This window comes from Lissotriton helveticus, chromosome 5_1 (assembly GCF_964261635.1).
Source record: "Lissotriton helveticus chromosome 5_1, aLisHel1.1, whole genome shotgun sequence".
Classification (NCBI taxonomy): domain Eukaryota; kingdom Metazoa; phylum Chordata; class Amphibia; order Caudata; family Salamandridae; genus Lissotriton; species Lissotriton helveticus.
The window spans coordinates 650,903,897-650,929,424 of NC_136065.1; the positions used below are offsets into that span (position 1 = coordinate 650,903,897).

General features: G+C 45.5%; 1 protein-coding gene across 2 annotated transcripts in view; it reads left to right on the plus strand.

Annotated features, from left to right (window-relative positions):
• Positions 1-25,528, plus strand: part of NFKB2 (nuclear factor kappa B subunit 2) — a 192,656-nt gene that overhangs the window by 115,105 nt on the left and 52,023 nt on the right. For both annotated transcript variants that reach the window (XM_078643046.1, XM_078643047.1), the window contains 5 exons: positions 2,169-2,402; positions 6,058-6,199; positions 10,120-10,234; positions 13,711-13,918; positions 14,232-14,410. In XM_078643046.1, the coding sequence (XP_078499172.1) occupies positions 2,169-2,402; positions 6,058-6,199; positions 10,120-10,234; positions 13,711-13,918; positions 14,232-14,410 (878 nt within the window). The remainder of the gene's footprint in view (positions 1-2,168; positions 2,403-6,057; positions 6,200-10,119; positions 10,235-13,710; positions 13,919-14,231; positions 14,411-25,528) is intronic.

Consider the following 25,528-nt stretch of genomic DNA (forward strand, 5'->3'; position numbering starts at 1 on the left):
TGTTCCTTTTTAGAGCACCTTCTCTAGAGTTATACTGTGAGTAATGGTTTTCATGAACTCAGTCCCTAGGCGGCTATATTTTTAGTCGCCCATCTTTGTGAAATAATGTTAAAGTTGCTCTATTAAAGACCTAAAATATTTGGAAATTTTTTAGCTAAAGATTCCACAAAACTCTAACATTTAGTGCAATTTCGAACGCTGGTCCTGTTGCCAAAGACATAACACGGTATATACATAAAGTCTTCAGCGATAATATTGACATCACAGCATGGGTGTGTTAAACTAGTCCATAAGCAAATATAAGTAGCTGCAATGTGCATTTGCCAGACCCATCTAGCAGACATGGCTCATTAACATATGTGTTGCTAGACTGACAAAAGAAGACCGCGCTACAAGCACACACAACAAACATTTGTTTTCTCGTACACTAACCACACACATGGACCTGTCGTGGTTTGCAAAACTGCAGTTCATGACCATCGTCATTTTGTGTGTTATTTAAAAATATTATTATTAACAAAATTATTCAAGGTACAAAAAACCCACAGTCATGTACAAAACTGTGTTTGTGAACCAAAATAGTAACTGAAGAATCAAAACTATAGACACAAATAAAATAATTGCTTCAATTATGGAGAAGAACTCTGATTTTTTGTTTTTTAAGTTAGTTTCGGGCCCAAAAAGCACAAGTATAAGCTTTTAGAAATTACCTTTTGTATTTCACAGATTTTACTTGACAGTGTGATAATCATGTCAAATAATGAATATGAAACCGCCCACTGCTCCTTAGGACAAAGAAGGCAGCCATGCCATAACCTAAATTCTCTTCTGTGACCTGCACATCTACCACCAAACCAGTATTGTGGCACCAATAATAGATCTTTGATTATCTTCATTTTGCTAATTTTAATAACCATGTAAGGGCGAAAGACTGTGTGTGCCCATCAATATTCAAACCTATGGTATTGTGGGTAAACGATAGCCCAAGAAGTGGAGGCAAGAGCCCTCTTATTTGACAGACCACCTAAGTAGCCATTGGCACACACCAGGATCTTTGGATGTGTATGTGGATGAGGAGGCATGGGTGTGATGAAGACCTAGATGTAGGGCGTGATGAAGAAAAGATAGGTTAAGAGACCTTTCTTAATAAAGGTAATGTTCATGAAGTAGGAGAATTACTCTCTGCATAACATGCAGAGGTTCCTTACACATTAAACACAAATAGTGGCATATCTTATAAATCAATGTTGTTTGTGCATTGTTCACAGTGATTACATGAGAAGCATTATTCTTAACATAACATTATATGGCAGCTTTTTGTACTATAAAATGCTTGCGCTATGCAGCACAAACTAGTCGTCAGAATTTGTGAAATGGCCATTTGGAGACTGGTAACCAATATATTAAGTAGTAAGATAGTCCTGTGGTGGTTAGCAGCCACCAGATCCTCAATAATCCATGAATAGGAAGAGCAGGGGGATCTAAGGTGTTTTTCATCGGGGCCCCTGCCCTGAGGAGCAGAGCAGGCAAAAGGCAGGAGATTTGCTGCTGAGCAACTGCTTTATTTTAGCATCAGTAACGGTATGTTTAACTATTGAACACAAAGTATGAGTGGGCCACAGTAAATTATATGCACTTGCCCACACTGCCCTTGATCTGCTTCTTAGCGGTGACTGCTACCACATCATGTTTGTATGTGAACAAGGAAGAGTGATCTTAAAAATATACTATTTCTCTTGTTGTGCATGGCGCAGGAGTGATATGTAGACGTCTGTGTTCACAAATATAACTGTGATCGATTCTGGGTTTGCAAAGGGTAAGGTTTGCTAGGGTGTTAAGATCGGGGTATGTGCCTGAGGTTTGAAAAAGGTGGGAGTGTCCATTGCCATGGTATCTTGGAAAATAGGATAATTTTTGTTTCCTGATGTTGAAAGGTAAATTGGCAGTATATTAAAATTACCCCTATTCACAGCCAGTCAGGATTTATGTGAAATATTTAATATTTTATTTTCCGCTCTGTTTTAGTGGGTTGTTTTTTTGACGCTTTGTTTTTTGCTTCTCTTCAAAGCACTTAATTGCGAGACTCATTCTGTAAGACTTCAGGTTATGTCTCCTTATTTTTGATGTTATTTTGCCTCATTGGCTCTGTTGACTTGTTTTCCTGGCAGGGGGCAACCCAAACTACCAGTTCCCTGGAGTGACCCATGGGTTTTACCAGCTCGGCTCCCATCCAATCGGAGGTCACCAGGGAAGCCTGCAGATGTCTGCAGACTCACCAGCCCAGGAAGTTCCAACCATGTCCACGCAGCCAGAGGAAGGCACACCAGAAATGGCGGATGGCTCTCAGAGAACCGTTCCCTCAGCAAATTCTACAGTACAAGACGGGGAACTGTTACGTCATGGTATGTTCAAAAGTATAATATGATGAGAAAATGTCAGCACTTGTGATGTTATTTCTTCTCCATATATATTATGGGGTTTGAAGAAAAAAAGAATACTTTAACTTCCTTAATAGAGCATGCTTCTTACTGGCAAAACCATGTGTTACTTAAAGCAGTTGTCCTTGATGAGACTAATACAGCATAACTTAAACGGGATCCATTCAGCGCGATCTCTCCCTCCTCACCAATGTTGTCTGCCCTTCCAACTACATCTTCCGTCAGTGAGTTTTCCTCCTCCTTCTCTACTACTGCAATGGATTCCCCTCTTTGCAGGATGTACTTTATCTGCTGTAGTCATATGTTCAGACCCAGTGACATAATTGGCACACTCAATTGACATATCCTCCCCCACACCCATGGACGTGGTTGGTCCTTGCTTCAGGGCCAGTCTGTATCTCTCCCTCCAATAAAAATCTGTTTCAGTGACTTGTTCTGCTCCGCTGAACTGATATGACTTGCCGCTCTACATTAGGAGTGGTCTGTCCTTGCTCCAGTGACTCGGTCTGTCTCTCTGCAGTGGCATTGTCGTCCCTCTGCAATAACATGCAATGATTCCCCTGACTCCGAGTGGGCTCTGTCTGCTCCAAAGTCACGTTGTGTTACTCTGCAGTGATGTGGTCTGTCCCTACTCACCACCTTCCAGTGCAATACAGTGGTTGGTTTCTGCTCTAATTACTCTGGTCTTTTTTGAGTAACTGGTTTGTCACTTTGTAGTGACAAACCAGTTGCACCAAATTGAGTGGTTTTGGCCTCTCAGTATTTAGACCCGTAAGTAACAACACCTACAAAAACTATGTAATTAAATAACATGTACTCAAACCGGTAAATAATACTAGATACATCGTTGTCAATTTCATTGTGTTGAGGGTACTGTGATGTGTAATTGTACCTGTAAGATGAGGTTCCGATCCTTGAATTTGGTGTGGTTTTCATGAATGTTGTCTCAGTTATGGATTGCAGAGTTAACCATAACTTCTGAATGTCATTGGGTCTTTGGTTTTAAGCGCATTGCTGAGGTTTCTTTTTTTTTTAACCTATGTTAAGTTGTTCTAATGAAAATGACCCATAACTTCACTTTAACCATTTTTTCCCCATTATATATTTCATAAAGGCAGCAAAGTATGTGGTGTTCAGGTGAACACCGATTTCTTGTAGAAAGCATAGATGCAGCAATCTCAGAGGCATCCTGGTTTATCATTGATAAAGGATGTGCAGTAAAGCTAGGGTTCGGAAGCCAATGCTCTAATCGGGGATTATTATTACAAATGATTTATTCCAACTACAAGAACTTGGGCGGTGCTGACCCTTTCTTGTTGGATGTTTCTTCTTGCATCACAAAATCCTCTACACAGTTCCACGGTTATATCCTTTGGGGTGAATTAACTCTACTATATACTCTGGACTGGCAGCTCTTAAGAGACCGAATTCTACCTGTTTCTTTATAATGGCCTCGTACTTTAACCGCCTCATCATGCCATGGGAAGGCGCACCATCAGCAGCCCTGTTGTTTTACTCCCTCATTGGGGATGATGTGAATAGTTGACTTTCCCTTGTGCGTTCTACCAGTGGTCATTGCATAGTATGATCTGATACTATAGTCTGATTAATCCTGTAGCTTTCTGCATTTAAAAGCAGCCATTTTTTGTTTATCAAAATGTTCTCAACATCTGCCACCAATGAACAGCTGCAGTGATATTTTTAGGGCGAGCTGACGTTAGCATTCATGCGAAGCATGAATGCTGTCAGCTCGCCAACTAATGCTTTCCGTATTTGGGAGAGTGGACACCAAAGTGTCACGAGCTTTCCCAGTGTCGGATTTGACCGCGGGAGCGCGCGTCTCACCCGCGCATGCGCAGAGTAAGTCAGCATTTTTTTTTTTATTTTTTTTTTTTTATTTCCCAGCCCCGAACCGAATCAGGTATCAGAGCGCTTCACATATAGGCAGCCCCCACCCCCACCCCTCTGCATGCGCACACACAGGCGAGCGCATGCACACGCAGGCACACGGCAGACACTCGCTCACACACACACCCCTCCCCCACAGTCACACACACGCACTCCAGACACATACACACGCGCGTGACCCCCATCCCCACCACTTACCGGGCTCTTTCGGCGTGTTCAGTGTCTCATCGCTCCACTTCTTCCTCGGCGGCGGCGGCTGTGGCGGCGGGCGGGACTTCCTGCTGGATTGCAGGCCCCGCCCCCGTCTCAGGCAAAAGTGCCTGACTTCCGTTTTTGTTATTGCTGTTGGGGGACACGGTAACCCGGGACCGGACCCGACCGCACCGGCCGAGGCTGATCTTTTCAAAGGGCTGGAACATTGACTTCACAGTGAGAACAAAGATGACAATTCCGCTTCCGGCTCACCTGTTAGCACAGGTTTTCCTCGCATTTTAGCTGGTACTTTAAAAAAAAAAAAAAAAGATGATGCATCAATGAGTAACTGCGCTCATCTCTGTCATTTATGTCAGGGTCGGGTCCTGTGAATTGAGCCAGGAATGTTTTTAATAAAAATAAATCTGTGTTGCTATGACAGAAAACACCATGTCTGCCGAGTTATTGGCTGGCGTCATTTTCAGGAGAGGAAACATACACTTCAGGCGTTTATAGCTTATGCCAAAAAATCCCTTTTCAAAGCAGAGTAGTGGTTGACTTTTCTAGAACGTGCACCGACCATTAATTCCTTTGGCCAAGTCCAGCAGACAGGCTGTCTGTGCTGCAGTGCAGACCCGAGAGAAGGCTGCCCGCCACTGTTGATCTTCATGTGAAATTTACTTCTGAAGTCTGACGTTTAATGATAAAATGACTACTTATGCTAACAGAATTATATGGACATTTAAGGTGAGGTCATAGCGTGCCTGGATGAAGATGGTTATTCATCGCAGGTTTCATTAACCCTTGTACTGCTTGTCACTCCATCACGTAAATTAATATGGGAGAAAACATGAGGCTGACATCGCATGAACAAGTTTTACCATAAACAAGTAGAAAATGTCTACCAACCCCCTAAAGAAAGGGTTCCTGAAAGTGTGTAAACATCAGGGTGAGGCTGGACTACGATTATAACAAGGTTGCTGCAAGTCACAAGTGCAGGCGACTTAAATATAACGATCGTATAGGTCAAGAGGGAGCCCACTTAGCTAAAAAACCGAACGATAGACGGTTTTACAAATAAGAAACACAGAGTACCTGCGGGGGGGGCTTACCTGTCCGTCGGTACGCAGCAATTTGTAGAGCCTGAAGCCGGAGGGACCGGGACTTTTTCAAGCCTTCTTTTGAGATATTATTTCTATATATCAATACAATTTGATACTTTTGTACAAGCCATATTTTATATGTTCCTTTTTATACAACAAAACTTAACTACTGCATAAATAAAAAGACATTGCCATTTACAATACTAAAAGCTCAAACTTTCCTAATGCGAGACCTATTGCATTGCAAATGCTTGTTTTAAATGTAGACACTTATGGATTAACTAATGAGCATGTCATTCTGACACTTGGACACAAGAAACTGGTCAGTCTGTCCCAAGCTACATATATGCTGTACGAGTATGCTCTTTAAGATCCTATAGACGATGTAGTCTGACTGTCTATTTTTTCTTTTTCAGTGAGACTATATAACATGAGTCTCTACTCATTAGTGCAGCGCACTTCCCGGGCCCTGCTCGATTATGCTGCCACTTCAGATGCACGCATGCTTCTGGCTGTCCAGAGACACTTAACCGCAACCCAGGATGAGAACGGGGACACGTAAGTCAGTTTGGAAAGGGAAAGCAGCCATATGAGGCTCAGAAATTTGCTTCTGAACTGTTTATCATATGCATGGTGTTACACCACAAATGAATTCATATATTCTAGTACCCGGCCTGCACATGAACTCTTTAACTTGCTTGTGTTCATTCTTTTACTAATTGCAATGATATCTGTATGTACTGTTCTCAACCAATCAATCTTTACGCAGACCTCTGTATGCTGTAGACATGACCGATTATGATCTACTCCCAGCTCCAATACATTATTTGTATGCAGTCCATGCAGTTATTTGCTGTGACCCTTGCGCACTGTTGGCCCGACCCAGGTGGTGTGCCCCAACCTCCATGTGCTCATTTCTCTGGTCTCTGTGTGCTACTCACCCTTCCTCTGTGCACGGTGGCCCTTGATCCCGCAAATGGTGGCCCCTGACTCTGTGCACTGTCAACCCCTGACCAATGTTACCTCCCTACCTGTGTGGTCTGTGCTCCGAACCCAGCGTGCTTCTGGTCCCAATCTCTCTGATAGATTGTCTCTAGACCCCCAGGCGGGTTAGCCCCTGCCCGTGTGCTTTTGACTTTCACCAAGTGATTTATTAAGCTGTTTTGCCCACCACCCTCACTAGAGCACAATCTGCATTGTAAGTCATGCACAGAGATGGTGGAACCCCACGGTTCTATATGTTTATTTGAAATTGTTTTGAGGGACAGCAGAGATGATGTCCTGTGCCTAAATGTATGAATGTGGTCAAATCCACTGGCTCCCATTTTCTCTTTTCCATCTATTGAGCACATTGTTTTACTTCAGTGTCTGCTTAAGGACCGAACTGTCACAGTCACACCTAGCTATAATGTAGTTTCAAGGCTGCTTTGTGCCTTTTTACAACTCCAGCCCTCTTGCAGAAGCTTGAATGTTTTGATTACCCTTTATTTTTCATTTCATTTCCAGCTACACTAAATTAGACATCTAGGCATATCCCACATTTACACAGCAGTGCTCTTTGTTAGTCTGGATATTATTGGCTATGATTATGAGTACTGTTCTATTGGAAAGTTTTAAAAAATTTACCAGAATTTCAAATTGATGAGACACAAAAGTCCAGCAAGACCTCAACTGTTACAGACCCCCACCGCTTGCTCCTGGGCCAATTGCCCCCGGAGCAAGCAAGGAAACAGAGGCTACTGGCCCACGATTCTTTGGTTAGTTCGAGTGGGGGGTGATCCAACTGTGAGCTGACCTGTGTGTGCAGTAGGTGCAGCTTCCGGTGGTAGTGGTATCACATCTTGTATCAGCCTTGCTACTGTCATTGATCCAAATTTAAGTACTTCACCCTCGGTTAACTTTGGTATTTGTGCTGATCAAATAGTATTGGTGAGACTTTGTGGCAGTCATGCCACTGGTGCTGATCAAAATGCCAGTCCATGTCCATGCTGTTAATGCTGAGCTGGAGGGGCCAATTCAATACGCCGGTGCTTCTGATGTAGACAAGGATGATACAGAGTCTAAATCATGGGTTTCCCATGATGACACTGTGGACCTAGAGATTATATGTGCCCACAATTGTTGTGTCTGTTGTTGATGCCATCCCCAGATGTAAACTGTACTGCCCCTTTGGCTGACCTGCTGTTGGAGCTCATGCCGCCTCTGGTTCAAGCATTCAGGCTGTTATTTATAAGGCAAAAGGGGGTGGTGATGGACAGAGCATCTGAATTAAGCAGAACACTCCTACCCAGTCAAAAGATCAGGGCTTGATCCATCACCGTTTTTTAGCTCACTGCACCATCCCAGTTCAGAACCTGGCTACATGCAAATTAGTCTGACCCTGGCCCAGTGCATCATGGGAACAGGGCAGACCAAACTACCAAGCCAATTCTTTACCGGAAAGGAAACAAGCTTCCGGGGACCGGTTTCTGGCATTACAGCCGTCTTCGGCCCAGCTTGCTTGAATCCTGATGGTGCAGTGAGCAAGGGACTCACATCTGAGCATACCCTTCCACACTTGTGGTGGCCAAAACGATTCAAAAGGGGGTGGTGATGGACAGAGCATCTGAATTAAGCAGACCACTCTTACCCAGTCCAAAGATCAGGGCTTGATCCATCACCGTTATTTAGCTCACTGCCCCATCCCAGCTCATAATCTGGCTATATGCAAATTAGTCTGACCCTGGCCCAGTGCATCATGGGAACAGGGCAGACCAAACTACCAAGCCAATTCTTTACCGGAAAGGAGACAAGCTTCCGGGGACCGGTTTCTGGCATTACAGCCGTCGTCGGCCCGGCTTGCTTGAATCCTGATGGTGCAGTGAGTAAGGGACTCACATCTGAGCATACCCTTCCACACTTGTGGTGGCCAAAACGATTCAAAAGGGGGCGGTGATGGACAGAGCATCTGAATTAAGCAGAACACTCCTACCCAGTCAAAAGATCAGGGCTTGATCCATCACCGTTTTTTAGCTCACTGCACCATCCCAGTTCAGAACCTGGCTACATGCAAATTATTCTGACCCTGGCCCAGTGCATCATGGGAACAGGGCAGACCAAACTACCAAGCCAATTCTTTACCGGAAAGGAAACAAGCTTCCGGGGACCGGTTTCTGGCATTATCATCACCACCCCCTTTTCTGAATCGTTTTTGGCCACTATAGGTGTGGCAGGGTATACTCAGACATGAGTCCCTTGCTCACTGCTCCATCAGGATTCAAGCAAGCCGGGCCGACGACGGGGAAACCGGTCCCCGGAAGCTTGTCTCCTTTCTGGTGAAGAATTGGCTTGGTAGTTTGGTCTGCCCTGTTCCCATGATGCACTGGGCCAGGGACAGACTAATTTGCATATAGCCAGGTTCTGAGCTGGGATGGGGCAGTGAGCTAAATAACGGTGATGGATCAAGCCCTGATCTTTTGACTGGGTAGGAGTGTTCTGCTTAATTCAGATGCTCTGTCCATCACCACCCCCTTTTGAATCGTTTTGGCCACCACAAGTGTGGAAGGGTATGCTCAGATGTGAGTCCCTTGCTCACTGCACCATCAGGATTCAAGCAAGCCGGGCCGAAGACGGCTGTAATGCCAGAAACCGGTCCCCGGAAGCTTGTTTCCTTTCCGGTAAAGAATTGGCTTGGTAGTTTGGTCTGCCCTGTTCCCATGATGCACTGGGCCAGGGTCAGACTAATTTGCATGTAGCCAGATTCTGAACTGGGATGGTGCAGTGAGCTAAAAAACGGTGATGGATCAAGCCCTGATCTTTTGACTGGGTAGGAGTGATTTGCTTAATTCAGATGCTCTGTCCATCACCACCCCCTTTTGAATCGTTTTTGGCAACTATAGGTGTGGCAGGGTATACTCAGACATGAGTCCCTTGCTCACTGCTCCATCAGGATTCAAGCAAGCCGGGCCGACGACGGCTGTAATGCCAGAAACCGGTCCCCGGAAGCTTGTCTCCTTTCTGGTGAAGAATTGGCTTGGTAGTTTGGTCTGCCCTGTTCCCATGATGCACTGGGCCAGGGACAGACTAATTTGCATATAGCCAGGTTCTGAGCTGGGATGGGGCAGTGAGCTAAATAACGGTGATGGATCAAGCCCTGATCTTTGGACTCGGTAAGAGTGGTCTGCTTAATTCAGACACTCTGTTCATCACCACCCCCTTTTCTGAATCGTTATTTATAAGTCAAGCTGATCTTTCTGTCGGTGCTGATTCAGGGATTGTCTGTACTTTATTATGGGCTATCTATACTGGCATTTCTGCTATTGCATCAATTGTAACCTGTGACTTCGCGGCTGACCTACATGTTTCTGTACTGTGCTCTGGTTGGATTAAGCGTGATGTTTGCTTTCACCTGAATAGCATCACCTTGCGCTCTGTCGCTGTCATTAAGCTGCACTGAGATAGCCTTAAAGCCCAACTCTTGACATTTGCATTCCCTGCAGGCCTTTGCACTTGGCCATCATTCATGGACAGAAGACGGTTATCCAGCAGTTGGTCCAGGTGATAATGAGCATTCCAAGCCAGGAGATCCTCAACATCGCCAACAACCTCTGCCAGGTATTCAGCATGCAGCTAGGGGAGTTGTGGAGCAGGGGGCGAGGGTACGCATGAGATGCATGCCAGCAGTAACTTCAGAGTGAAGGAACCTTGACTCTATTAATCACGCTTTTGATACTATTCTTTCCTCTTCTCATTTTTTTTCGTGTTATTGCCTACATGTTTCATTTGTGCAGAAAAATATGCTTTGTTCTCTGCGTGGTCTGAGCTTTAAAATCCAGTCACGTTTGCAAAAGTTTACTACACCTCTTCCTCAGTTGTCAGACCCCTCTTCTGGTGGGAGTACATTTAGGGGTTCTTGTAAAGTGGAAAACAGACTACAAAGTATGTACTGTGTTGTAAGAGTGGTGAAGTAATATGAGAGCCAGAAAGTCCTGCTAAGGGGACTGATGTTATGAGTGTGCTGAAAGAGAGGGGGTAATGAAGATATGTGGATCAATTCAGGGAAAGCTAGATGAGGAGCCATCTTACACGAAGGATCCTCGGGTTACACCTGGGTGAGAAAGAGAGACCTCATTTGCTGGCTTTAAAGGGGGGTGGGATTCTTGATCCTCGGTAAATAGCCAGAGAAGGACCATCATAATGTTTCCTTTTCCATGTGCTTTCTGGTCTTGAGATAGTCTGTATCAATGTTGCAGGAGTGGCACACTTCACAGCAGGACTTGATGTTGGCTGTCTGTATGTGGTGTGCTGGAGTTCACCACTTTGGTGCAGACTTTAACTATGATTCGTCTGGTAAAAGGAGTCAGCGCATGTGTGAGATGTTTGTTCCTTGTAAAAAAATCAGTTTTCCCACCAATATTTGTCAGCTGCTTTACGTCCCATCAGTATTGATGTTATCCTGGTTCAACAAAATAAAGTTAATGCTTCTCAGTCAGAACCTCCTGGAGATTTTCTGAAGAACTTTCGTGAATTACCATAATGTAATGCACCTGTAAGCACAAGCAGAAAAACATCTGAACAGAATCTTTGCCATTTTTTTTTAAAGCTATAAAGCAACCCATGTTGGGGGAAAGCATAACTCCGTTCTAGTAATATCAACCCAAAAAACGTGGTCGCGGGGGTCGTAATGTTCTGAGACTAGGGGGTGTCCCCCCTTTTTAGAAAAAAACTTGTTTGTAAGAAAAAATAGTGCCTCTTCCCCTCATTGAAAAATTCCAGATGTGCTAGTACTGTAAAGTGACATTGAAGTTAAGTAAGGGAATGTTTTTCACAAACCCTTTTTGCACTTAGCTGCAGCTGAGGAAAATGAGGTGATCCCTGTAGTCGATCTTTTGCATATTTTGAGATTTGAACTTGAATCCTAGATTTGACTTTACTTTCTTTAGCTTTAGTAGACTAGATCTCTTACTGTTGTTGCTTTTCCTTTCTCCTTGTGTGTGCTTCCTGAATTGTAATGCTGTCTGGGTTGTACACTTTCAAACTTCTCATGAGAGGCTAGTTGGTTTCAGTTTGTGATCTGGCACAGCCCTGCCCTGACACCTTCCCTGGTGCTATTTTCCTATCCTTTTCCTTTTTGCTATATTTTATTCCGACCTGTTTTCTTGTTGTTCTTGCCTGTTTTTATGTTCATTGACAGAGCACGATTAGCCATATTTTATATAGGAAGGACAATAATCTAGCCTTGTTTTATCCTCCGTTTGAGGTGAACATCTGTCAATGGTTCATCTCTTCGCACTGGTCACCTACGTACTGCTTCCTCTTTTCATGTTTGTGGATACCACCTATCTTCTCTTTGAGCCATTCTCTTTATGCCCCCTCCTGCAACTATGTTTCTATTATTTTGTATTGATACACTTTTTCTCATTCCTCCTTAAACCCATGTTGAATCTTTTCTGCCTTACCCTTTCGTAGTATCTGCTTGCTTTTGCTGGCAGTGGAGCCCTAGGGATTGCACTGACTGTGCCATGAGTGACAAAGTGAGGTCAATCAAGACACCACCTATGACGTGCAGAAAGTTTCTTAGTAGGCCACGGCAAGACTTGGCCTTTGACATAATTGGACCCATGCACAGTGGGAAGTCGTCTGTGTACATATTGATTTTGATGAATATTTTTTCAAATCTTTGAAATTGAAGTGGTTTCCAATATTGGGACCAAACCTGTTGTAAAATTTCTGGATAAAACTTTCAGCAGAGAAGGGCTACCTTATTCCATATTTATGAACAGTGGTCCCCAAGTAATCTAAAATGTAGAGGCAAAAATAAAGGTTAAGCATTAATTCACAAATTGCGGTATATTTAGCATCCTAATGTCCTTTTTGAGCGTCTTAATTGAACAACAATGTTATCTAGTCAACTGCCAAAAATTTCAAGCTAATCCTGCATTGAGGAGCTCATGAAATGGTTGGCGGCTTGTAGAACGACACTCCATGTAACCACAGGGAACACCCCATTTGAAATGTTACTAGGAAGAGAGGCAAATACTGTTTTCTGGTTAGCAGAAGAGTGGAAAGGATGAGAGTGTGTTGTGGAACACAGGAGAGATTTCTGCAAACAAAATGGCTTGGATAGCTCAAAGCAAGGCGATTTATGATGTATGCAAGGCTGTGTGTGAACCATGTGTAAAGGCTGGTGACTTAAAGCCTGATTTGGATCTTGACGGACAAGTTACTCCATCACAACGATGATGGATATCCTGGTCCACCGAAATATAAATCCCATTATATCCTAAAGGATTTATATTTTGGCGAACGGGATACCTGTCACCGTTGTGGCGGAGTAACCCATCTGCCAGGATCACAATCAGGCCCTTCCACATTAAAAAATTACCCTTGGTAAAACAAGGATCGAAAGTTTCCTGTTTTATACTTTAGTATGTATTAGTACCCTGCTGTGCTTGATGGGGTTTTTGATTTTTCAGTTAATTCCTTCAGGCTTCAGGATCTTGTCGGGGTTGCTCATTTTAGTTTGTTAAAGAAGGGAGATATGTGGTATATGCTTGCGTTCGCTGACAGTGTCACCCTGCCAGGCGTGTCATCACCAATGTTGTACTGTGAGTTCTGTTTCAGTGCTGCTTTTGAATTGTATCAGTTGAGCTGTGGGTGAGACGTACAATGAAGTAGCTACAGTACCAGAAAAGACTTGATGGACTTTCCTGCTTGGTCTTCATACATTTCTTCTTATCCCTTTTTTCCTTCTTCCTTTATCATACTATTTGCATTAAGCTCTCTCAAGTAAATTATACTTTCCTTCATATCATTCTCGCTCCCTTTGATTCCTCTTTCTGATCACCTTATCTGTCCTTCCATTCTGTGTCAGCTCTACACCCTGCCTGTTTCAGTTCCTGCTTTGTTTACTGTATTGTTACATTATCCACTTCAGCCATGTCTGATTCCATTCCTAAACTCTGGTCCTAGTGTTTTTACTCCCTCTGGTTTCCTGCATGTCTTGTTCCCATTCTGTTGACAAAATCCACAGACCATCCTGTTGAAGTTTCCAGTGTCAGTGTTAATAATCTGTATTTTAACATTCACAGACCCCTCTTCACCTTGGAGTAATCACGCAGCAGAAGAGGTTGGTGGAGTTCCTTCTGCAGGCTGGTGCTGACCCCACCCTTCTTGATCGCTCAGGAAACTCAGTGTTGCATTTGGCTGTTCAGGCAGGAGATGATGAGATGCTAAAAATCCTTCTGAAATACCTAAATGTTTCCAACATGTACCTTCTGAACGAGCCCAATTATCATGGTATGTGGCAAACACCAGTTGCATCTTAGCTGTTTGTTGTGCTATCCAGGGCAACTTCTTCTCGTCATAAAGTGAATTGCTCAATTTCATGGTTCACCACCAAAATTAGATGCTCATTTCTGGATGCCACATTTTGGATGAAAACAGTAGGAACAACTGCCAAGACTGTTTAGAATAACATGACATTGTCTAGGCATCCTCTGCATAGCAGTAGAAGCACTACAACTCCAGACATTTGTTTAAGAGAGTGTGTGTATGTATGTATGTATGCATGTATGTGCATACATTTTAACTATGAATTGTGTTCTTCCAGGTTTGTTCCCTGTACATTGGGCTCTGAAAACCAAGAATGAGAAATGTCTGGACATCCTAAACCTACTGGTGGGGAAGGGAGCCAATGTAAATGCAGCAGAACGCAAGAGTGGACGGACCCCTCTCCACCTTGCTGTGGACATGGATAACATCAACATAGCAACCTACCTAGTGAAAAAGGTATGGGACAAATTACAAACACACATTAAGATGCCTTAAGAGTGTTAAAATCACACCACACACACTGAAATGCCTCAACAGTGTTGAAATCACACAGCCAATGCTTAATTTGAGTCAGTGGTCGGCAGTGGAACCCACCGGCCCTCATTTATGGGACTTGTGGGGTCCACCGCCACTTATTTTTCTGTATTCAGACAATGCAAGAGAGAGGAAAAAAACACATCGAGGAAAGAAGAAGGAAGAGAAGATGGAAAACATTTCAACAAGGGAGAAAGCAGGACCCTGCAAGAGTGTGTTAATGGAGCAGTGAGTGTTTGGTATTAGATTAAAGAGGCATGAGGTGGATTCAGTTCTACACAGCCTTCGTATTAGGCATGGAGACATATAATAACACTGGCCACCATCTTTTGAGCAGTGCATTTGGGACCCACACTTGTTATGTTACAAGCAAAGCACTGACTGTTACTGTCTGGCATACAGCAGATTGTCATCAGCTAGGAGTAATGTATGGGGACAAAGGCGCACTGATGTCAGTTGTTTTCTTTCTGTGGCAGCCAGCGCAGATCCGGCAAGAGCTACCCTGTGGTCATTTTTTGACTAGTTTTTTGGGCATTATGTCAGTCTTTTTTGAGGTTTACGTCCCAGTGTGGCAGGGGTGTCATCCAAGAAGAACAGCTTCAAGCCCTGTGGCGCCTGTCACCAACATATTTCGGTGACTGACCCACACCTTGTACGCCTTTGGTGCCTTGAGAGGGATCACGACCTGAAAGGCTTCTCCTACTGCCACGCCATGCACAGAATGCCTTGAGGGAGTGCATCCCTCAAGCTTATGGTGACTGGACGTGCGACGCTGTGACATTAATGGTCCTGGTCGAGAGGAAGCTCCTGGAGGCGGTCGCAGAGCCTGAGGTCGTCATTGCATTCAAAATCATCAAGCCATTCGGGTAAGTCCAAGTCCCACAAGAATAAGTCAAAGAATGCTTCGACTTCTCTTCATCTGTTGGCTGACAAGACGAGGGAATATTGCCACTGGAGGCCTGGCTGAGTCTGTGTTTCTGGGAGCGGCAGGGACCCTCGCCCAATTGAGAGGGTTTTTATGAGGCCATGCACCTCATCTTTTGGTGGCCCATTCCCTCCGACACACCTCTGGGCCCCACTGGTTTGCGAGGGGCCCCTACTGGATCTACATCGGTGACTCCGGTGAAAGTCGGCCCCAAGGATCCTCAGATGGATCCAGATCTTTGCCTGTTGTAGCACATCAACCTTCCCCGAGGCCGACACTCCTGGCACCCACTGGCAGCGGCATCCCCATTCTCCTTCCCGACTCGACGGGGTTCTGGATGGGTGTCATCCGACGCCGGCTCCAGTGCCGACTGGAGCCATGTCTTCCAGGCTAGACCCTGAGCCCTAACCCTACAGCCTGGACCCTGAATATTACCAGCATTATGAAGAGCAACTGGACTAGGCTGAGGATGTGGGTGAAGCCAGTGGACTGGATACTTCTCCAGATACTGGCATACTTTCTCTCCCTACTGTGGCTACGAAGGCGAGGGCTTCTTTCGCAATGGTGGTGTGAAGGGCCTTAGCTTGCCCTCGATGGCAGTCAAGACTAATGTCTTGACAGAAGTGCTTCAACCGGGAGTGTCCCCATCAGAACCGCTTCTCCCTTCCAATGAGGCACTTATAGACATTCTACATGGGGCTTGTTCCAAGCCCAGCAGAGGAGCTCTTGTGAACAGAACGATTGCCCAATGCCCTGCTCTAAGGGACCTAAATTTCCTCACCTAACACCCTACCCGGAGAGCTTGGTGGCCTAAACCTCCACGTTCCATGTAAATCCTGGCACATTCCCTATTGCACCCCCTGACATCCAAGAGGCGGCACAATCTTGGAAAGACGTTGTTTTCTCCCACCAGCCTGGAACTGCGGTCTGGGTACACTGCATGCCTCTTGGGCCGCTATTCCTATGACCTGCGGGATAAGGTTGCCCAGGTGCTGCAAACGGTCCAGGAGGAGGTAAGGTCGTGCTCTCCCAGGCTGTTGCCGAAGGGAGGGATGGAGCGAAGTTCACCGGTTGTGGACTCTACACCACCGACTCACTAGTCAGAGCATTTTTGTCAATAGTGGCCCTGCAGCGTCACACCTGGTTGAGGACGGCTGGCTTTTCCGGGGATGTCCAGTCCTTACTAATGAGCATGCCCTTTGATGGCTCCCATCTCTACGAAGACAAGGCAGATTTTGTGCTGGAGCACTTTAAAGACAACAGAGCTACGGCCTGGTCCTTTCCATGGCTCCTCTACACCCTCAGTCTGCCTTTCGCTCCCTTCAAGTCCACAGAATTGGCATGCAACCGCATCTTTACCTGTCCATCCAGCTCGGCATGCAAGCTTTCCAGCCTCTGGGTGGCCGCGGATGTGGTTCCTCCCAGCCCAGTGGGATCAGGTGGCCAGCAGTCTGGTTAGTCCAGCAACCCCTCTTCAACCACAGCCTCCAAACCCTCCTAGTCTGCCCGGGCACTTAGTAAGTTGCAGGATTCGCTATCACCTGCGCCGGGCACCCAGTAGGCGGCAGGATTCGCCATGCCCTGCCCCTCTGGTAGTCCTTAACCTCAGACAGGTGAGTTTTGCAGATTGTCCGAAGGGGCTGCCCCATCCCCTTCAAGACTACCCCATCCTCCATGCCACCAACTCACGACAGGCTGACAGAGGACCACCTGTCTCTTCTCTGCCAGCAATGATGGCTCTTTTGGCCAAAGAAGACATAGAGAGAGTGCCAGCACCAGGATTAGGTTATGGTTGCTGGTCCCTCTACTTTCTGATGCCCAATAAGAACAGATGCCATCATTCTATCCTCGTCCTACTCTCTCTCAATTTCTTCCTCAAAAAAGAGAAATACAAGAGGCTCGCTCTAGGTCGTTCCCTGTCTGCCCTGGACCCTAGAGACTGGATTCTAGGGTTGGACTTGCAAGATGTATACTTCTATTTTCCCGTCCTGCCTGCCCACAGAGGTTACCTGTGGTTCACAGTGGTCCAGAAGCATTTTTAGTTGTCTGTGCTCTTTTTTGGTCTCACCAGCGCCCTCAGGTGTTTATCAAGGTGATGGCGGTGGTTGCAGCTCATCTGCAGAGATCAGGGGTGCCAGTCTTCCTCAATCTCGAAGACTGGCTGTTGAAGGCGGACTTGCCCCAGGCCCTCGTCTCCCACTTCCAGACTACGGCAGACTTCCTACGTTCGCTGAGGCTCAATACCCATGTACCGAAGTGACACCTGACTCCTTCTTCATCGGAGCTGATCTGGAAACAGAGCAGTTTCCGGCCTATCCTTCTGGACGACGAGTCCAGGATATTCAAGCTGTGATACTGATTTATCAGTCTCTTTCCTGGATTTCTGAGAGACTGACTCTGGGGCTGCTGGGCCTCGTGGCCTTTTGCAACCTGCTTTCGACACATGCCCGTTTTCATATGCGGTCTCTGCAGTGGGACCTGAAGTTCCAGTGGCTGCAGAATCAGGAGAATCTCTCTGACATGGTTCGGATCTCGGAGGGAACTGCAAAAGACCTGCAGTGGTGGCTAACGAACCGAGATTTGGTCAGCGACAAACCCCTTTCCCTTCCCCCAATCAAATCTGACAGTAGTGACAGATGCGTCACTCCTGGGATAGGGTGGCCATCTGAGAGAGGTAGAGATCAGAGGACTGTGGTCTCCAGTAACATCCAGACTTCATATCAACCTGTTGGAGCGCCGAGCAATCTCATTGGCATTGAAGGTATTTGTACCCCTTCATCCAGGGAAAGTTAATGCAAATGTTCACAGACAACACCACCGCCATGTGGTACTGCAACAAGCAGGGCGGGATGGGGTGCTGAAACCTTTGTTAAGAGTCCCTGTGTCTCTGGACATGGCTAGATCAACACCTGGCAGTTTCTCTGAATGCCAGAGTGGACTAACTCAGCCGATGATGCCTAGCAGATCACAAATGGCATCTCCATCTAGAAGTGATGCAAGGTCTCGTTCAGCAGTTGGGAGAGCCTTGGTTAGATCTGTTTGCCACCGACGACAACGCGATATATCAGCAGTCTTGCACGCTGAAGTTTCCAAGGCAGCTCTCGCTCAGAGGCACGTTTCATCTCAAAGGGAGCTCAGACCTCCTGCATGTATCACCGCGGCATTTCCTGCCGGTCGCAGCATGACGGAAACTTCACGCCTAGTCTTTCTCAATTAAAATTTTCTATGGAGAGCTCGGATGTTCTGTTGAGCTTTTTTCAAGTCTGAATTCCATTTCACTGGCTTTTTGGATGCCCCCCTCTGAGGATTTGATACTCAGTTCAGTGAATTTTGCAACTTTAGCTCTTGGGCCCTCTTGTTCATGTATAACAAAGATACCTTTCTGTGTGGAAGTTAAGGAGGAGCTTCATGCCAAACAGCTTTTTAAGAAATTGATGCTAAGTGGTTGCTTCCCACTCCTGAAGCTTCTAGTCCTGATGATGACCCTGAAAACCATCTGGGGTTGAAACGCCGTTGATGCTTCCAACATGGCCTAAATCATTGAGGACATTAATACTTTGATTATTTTCTGTGTTGATTGTCTTTGAAATATTTTTCTCTGCCATTGTTTGTTTGATTTTTCGATTTGTTCTGTGTTTTGTATTTTGTAGGAGTGTAACTGTTTTAATAAGGTTTTTGAGTACGATTAAAACTATTTATACATTGTACAAGATTTTCTTTAATATTATGGTTTTTTCAGGCCTTACTTTATCTGTTTCTTTTTCTTCAATTCTTCTTGAATGCATGATGCACTTTGATGGGTGTTCAATTTAAGGTGTGTATGTGTAGTGTTCAAGAGCCATTGTTTGGACGATTATTGCTCCTGTATGCCCATAGCACCCCTATCCAGAGTTCTCAAGAAGATCCAGAACGACTGGCCCCAAGTAATCCTTGTGGCTCCGAATAGGGCATGGAGAGTCTGGTATCATAAGCTGTTGAGCATAGCCATTGGCCCTCCAATCAGGCTACCCCTTTGGGAGGATATTCTGCCACAGCAGCAAGGGAGGGTTCTCCACCCAAACCTGTTAATGCTCTGTCTTCTTGTGTAGAGATTGAACAGTGACAGTTGATCACCTTCGACCTTCTGCCCGAAGTCTGTAATTTTACTTTGGCAGCTAGGCGTCCTCTACCAAGACAGTTTACGTCAGCAGTTTGGCTAAATTTGTGGCATGGTATTAAGAAAGAAACATTGATCCCCTTTCTGCTCCCATTTCGCATGTGCTCCTGTTTGTTCTTCCCCTTGCCCAGCAGGGCTCTGCTCTGGGCACTGTTAAGGGGTACAAGTCTGCAATCTCTGCTATTCTTCGGTTGCCTGACCAACCTTCCCCTTTCCAATCCCCTATTGTTCATAGGCTTTTGAGAGGTTTGCAACATACGTTTTCTTCCACTCCTTTTGTTATACCCCAGTGGGACCTCAGTCTCGTCCTCACTTTCCTTTATGTGCACGCCCTTTGAGCCTCCCCACAAGTGTCCACTCCGGTTCCTTACCATCAAGACAGCCTTTCTTGTGGCAATAACACCTGCCCAGACACAACACAACGTCGACAGCAACTCCGAGGCAGAAGATTCAGAAGTTGAGGACATCACTCCAGCACAGCGAGTCGTAAGTAAGACCGTCGACCCTGACCCTTCCTCGACACATCCAAAGGTGGCCCCGGTCACACCCTCGCCCTCGGGCTCGGGTGCACACCGACACACTGCTTCTACTGCCCCACCTTCGGGCCCGGCTAAGAAGCTAAGTAAGCCTTCAGGCAACTCGGGCTCGAGTCGGCCCTCCCACAGTGCAGGCACACACCTACCTGCACCGAAAAGACAACACCACTGGCGCCAAAGCCTACCGCTACCCCTTCGGCACCGAAACCCAGGTCGGAACCAAGCAAACCCGCTTCGGATTCGAAAAGACCACCGGAACCGAAAAAACCATTGGATCCAAAAAATATACCGGAGCCGAAAAAAACATTGGAGCCGAAAATATCTTCGGAGCCGAAAAAGACTTCTGCTTCTCCGGTTAAGGACATTGCCAAAAAACCAAAAGAAACCGCTTCGGTGCCGAAACCTCCTTTCGCACCAAAAGATCGTCCTCCTGCAGAGGACTTATTTTATCCAGACCCTGCACAAAAGACTCTAGCTAAAGACCCAATCACTGGGCAGCTAACTTTAGCTTAAAAAAAGCGACCACTGGATACACCAGCACCAGCTCCTCATTCAAAGAAAAAGGAAATGGTTACCTCGCCTTTAAGACTTCCTTCCCCTCCTCCTCCGCATATAACATCACCACCTGCTCCCCTAGCACAACATTCCCCTACATCCTCTATCATACCAGACGATGACTATAGGGATGATAGCTCTGATGATATAGGGGCTAACATAGATGATCCATCTATTCCTCCAGGCTCACCTGACCCGTGGGATGAATATAACACCCGTGGGATGATTATAACACCCCAGACGTCCCAAATGTCCCTCAAGATGACATATACCCCTCAAGGCCTTCCCCACCAGAAGATACTGTAGGTTTTAATCAGTTGATACACAGAGCCGCGCAATATCACGGAGTAGATATGCATACAGACCCTGTAGATGAAGACTTTATGGATACCTTCGATAATGCACAAAGGTCCTCATCCATTTTACCAATGCTTAAAAGGAGTGATTAAGCATGCTCCTGAAGTCTTCAAGGACCCAGTCAGCACTCGGGTCATTAACCCTCGAATTGAGAACAAATATAAAGCTGCCCCTTCAGACCCAGCATATATTAAAGGCCCCGTACCACTAGACTCACTTGTAGTTTCCAACGCACGCAAGAGAGCAAACTCACAAACATCAGGTGAAGCTCCCCCAACAGATAAAGAGTCTAAGCTGCATGACGCATCGGGGAAAAGAACTGCGTCTCAAGCAGCAAACATGTGGCGTATTGCCAATACACAAGCATTATTGGTCAGATATGACAGGGCACATTATGACGAATTAGAATCACTAATGCGGCACCTCCCTGATAAATACAAAGATAGAGCAAATGAGCTTATCCCAGGGGGGAAAAATATTACGAACACCTCTATTCGGTGTGCACTTGATGCAGCTGACACCGCCTCCAGGGCAGTTAACACCAGTGTTTTATTACGTAGACATGCCTGGCTACGCATATCAGGGTTCAAACCTGAAGTCCAAAGTGCTATACTTAATCAACCCTTCAATGAGCAACACTTATTCGGACCCAATGTAGATGTATCACTTGAAAAAATGAAAAAGGATACAGATATAGCCAAATCTATGGGAGCCCTGCAGTCGCAGGCTCCCAGACGTTCATTTCGCCGCTCATCTTATCGAGGCGCCACCAGTGGATACTCTTCGGACACACCTTCTGCCTCATACAAAGCCCCTACACAATCCACCTATAGTAAGGGCTACCAAAGGGGAGGTTACAGGGGTAACAATAATAAAAGCAGAGGTAAAAACAACAACTCCCGCTATGCCTCTACCCCTGCCCAATGACTCCCCTTCCCCCGTCCCATTCCACTCCTGTCGGGGGAAGACTACAACAATAACCTGGGAAACCATCACATCAGACAGGTGGGTGCTTCAAATAATTCAATCAGGTTACTGTCTAGAACTAACATCCACCCCCCAAACATACCACCCAAGCAGCGTCCAATGTCACAAGAACATTTAACACTGCCCAGACACGAAGTAATATCCCTCCTGCAGAAAAATGCAATAGAAATAGTCCCAAAGCATCAGCAAAACAAAGGAGTATACTCCCTATATTTTCTAATCCCAAAGAAGGACGGATCTCTAAGACCTATCCTAGACCTCAGACCTCTAAACATTCAAATACAGTCGGATCATTTTCATATGGTCACACTCCAACAAGTCCTTCCACTCCTGTTACAAAACGACTTCCTTGTCACTTTAGATTTCAAGGACACCTACTTCCACATTCCCATCAACACAGCGCACAGAAAATATATCAGATTTGTGCTAGACGGGCAACACTACCAGTTCAAAGTGCTCCCATTCGGAGTCACAACAGCGCCAAGGGTGTTTACCAAATGCCTAGCAGTAGTAACAGCACATTTAAGAAGACAACATATTCACGTCTTCCCATACCTAGACGACTGGCTCATAAAAGCCAGCTCATACAACCAGTGTGTACAACACACTCACGCTACTATTCAACTGCTTCACGACTTGGGATTCACAGTAAATCACACCAAGTCACATCTGCAACCCTCACACATACACCAATATCTCGGCGCTACAATAAACACCCAACTAACACTAGCCTATCCCTCTCCAAACAGGATAACAAGTGTACAAACTCTCCTAACAAATTTCAAACTGCAACACTCGCTTCCAGCTTGAGTGTTCATGCAGCTCATATGAATGATGGCATCTTGCATATTTATAGTACCTCACGCAAGACTGCAAATGCGTCCACTTCAAGAGTGCCTAGCACGCCTATGGAACCAGGCTCGTGGTCAATTAACAGACCTAGTGTTGGTAGACAGTCGGGCTCATCGCTCTCTGCAATGGTGGAGCACCAAAAACCTTTCATAGGGCTGACCGTTCCTAGAGCCAGTTCCTCAGATAATCCTGACAGCGGACGATGCATCGCTCTCTGGCTGGGGAGCTCACCTACTGCATCACACCATGCAAGGCAGGTGGACACTGCAACAAAAGTTACTCCACATCAACCACTTGGAGTTACTAGCTGTTTTTCTAGCTCTAAAAGCATTCCAAAAACAAGTATCAGGCAAAGCTATCTTAGTCCGCACAGACAATATGACAGCCATGTACTACATAAACAAACAAGAGGGAACACACTCTCTGGAGCTCTCTCAGTTAGCACAGCAGATATGGAGATGGGCTATACCACTAAAAATCTTCCTCTTAGGAAGACACGTTCCAGGAGAACAAAACACCATGGCAGATCTGCTAAGTCGACAGACACAGCAGATCCACGAGTGGGAACTTCATCCACAAGTTCCTCAACCGTTCTTTCAAATGTGGGGACAACCTCAGATAGACCTCTTCGCAACCCACGAAAACGCAAAATGCCCAAACTTCGCCGCCAGATATCCGCACCCGCTGTCCAAAGGCAATGCGATATGGATGAACTGGTCCGGAAAATTTGCGTACGCTTATCCTCCTCTCCCACTACTTCCATTAGTGATACGCAAGCTACAGCAACATTCCCTAACACTCATTCTAGTAGCTCCAACTTGGGCCAGACAACCGTGGTACACCACACTGCTGTAACTATCTGTGGTACCACACCAAAAACTAAGCCTATCTCCACGTCTCTTTACACAGAACCATGGAGAGATCAGACACCCGGACCCAGCTCAGCTCAACATAGCGATCTGGCTCCTGAAGTCATAGTTTGGTTACCTCAACCTTCCTTCAGAATGCATGAACGTTATTAAAGAAGCCAGACGTCCCACTACTAGAGCATGTTATGCTGTTAAGTAGAAACAATTTGTAATATACTGTCAAAACAACCACATAAATCCTTTAGATGTGTCTATTCAACACATCATAGGATACCTATTACACCTGCAAAAGTGTAATTTAGCTTACACGTCTATCAGACTACACCTTGCTGCCATTGCAGCATATTTACAAAATAGACAACATCTATCGCTGTTTAGAGTACCTGCTATAAAAGCTTTCTGGTAGGACTCAAAAGAATAATCCCTCCCAGAACGCCACCTTCACCAGTGTGGAACTTAAACATTATTCTTACACAGTTAATGGGACCTCCCTTTGAACCGTTAAATAAATGTGAATTGCAATTCCTAACTTGGAAAGTAGCTTTCTTAGTAGCTATTACTTCTCTCAGAAGAGTCAGTGAACTACAAGCATTTACCATTCAAGAACCCTTTTTGCAAATGCATCATAACAAAGTGGTTCTACGCACTAATCCTAAATTCCTTCCAAAAGTCATTTCACCATTTCATCTAAATCAATCTGTTGAGCTGCCCGTTTTTTTCGCGCAGCCACAAACAGTCGCAGAAAGAGCTCTACACACCTTAGACGTCAAAAGAGCATTACTGTACTACATCGAAAGGACACAAACTTTTCGTAAAACTAAACAACTTTTTGTGTCTTTTTCACCACCACATAAAGGCAACCCCATATCAAAATCGGAGATTGCTAGGTTTATTGTTAAATGCATACAAATATGTTACCAGAAAGCCAAACATAGGTTAACAATTCCTCCAAAAGCCCATTCTACAGGAAAAATAGGGGCTTCAATGGCATTCTTAGGGAACATTCCTCTAGATGATATATGCAAAGCAGCTACATGGTCTACACCGCACACATTCACAAAACATTATTGTGTAGATGTGCAAACTAAACAACAAGCCATTGTGGGCCAGGCTGTACTAAAAACTCTGTTTCAAACTACTGCAACAGATACTGGTGGTCGCCGCTAGGCGTGGGTACTGCTATACAATCTATGCACAGTGTGTAATCTGCAGCTCATATGCCTCGAACGGAAAATGCTACTTACCAGTCTGCATCTGTTCTTGGCATGTAGAGCTGCAGAGTTGCACACGCCCACCCGCCTCCCCGGCTACCTGTATCTGTTCCAGTATTATTTAAATTAGATACAAATCACATGGACATCACTACTTCTTGTACAGCTCCATCACTTCCCTAATGGCGAAAAACAATCTGGGGATGGAGACGATGCCCATGCACAGTATCATCAAAAGGAGGAGTCACCTATCCCGTGACTTCCAAAGACTTTTCTACAACAAAACAAAATGCAAACATCTGGGCCCAACACTAGGTGGCCATCTATGCACAGTGTGTAACTTTGCAGCTCTACATGCCAAGAACATATGCATACTGGTAAGTAGCATTTTCCTTATGTATAGCTAGAGACTCGGATCCGCCACCCTAAGTTAACTATAACTCGTGCTCTCGCCATACACTGCTAAACACCCCACATATTACATCAGTTATGACCTCTTCTATGACATCATTGATCATATCACTGCAACATTTGCAGTGAAATTGATGAGAAAACTGCAAGGCTGGGGCGCGAGTTAGAGTTAACTTAGTTC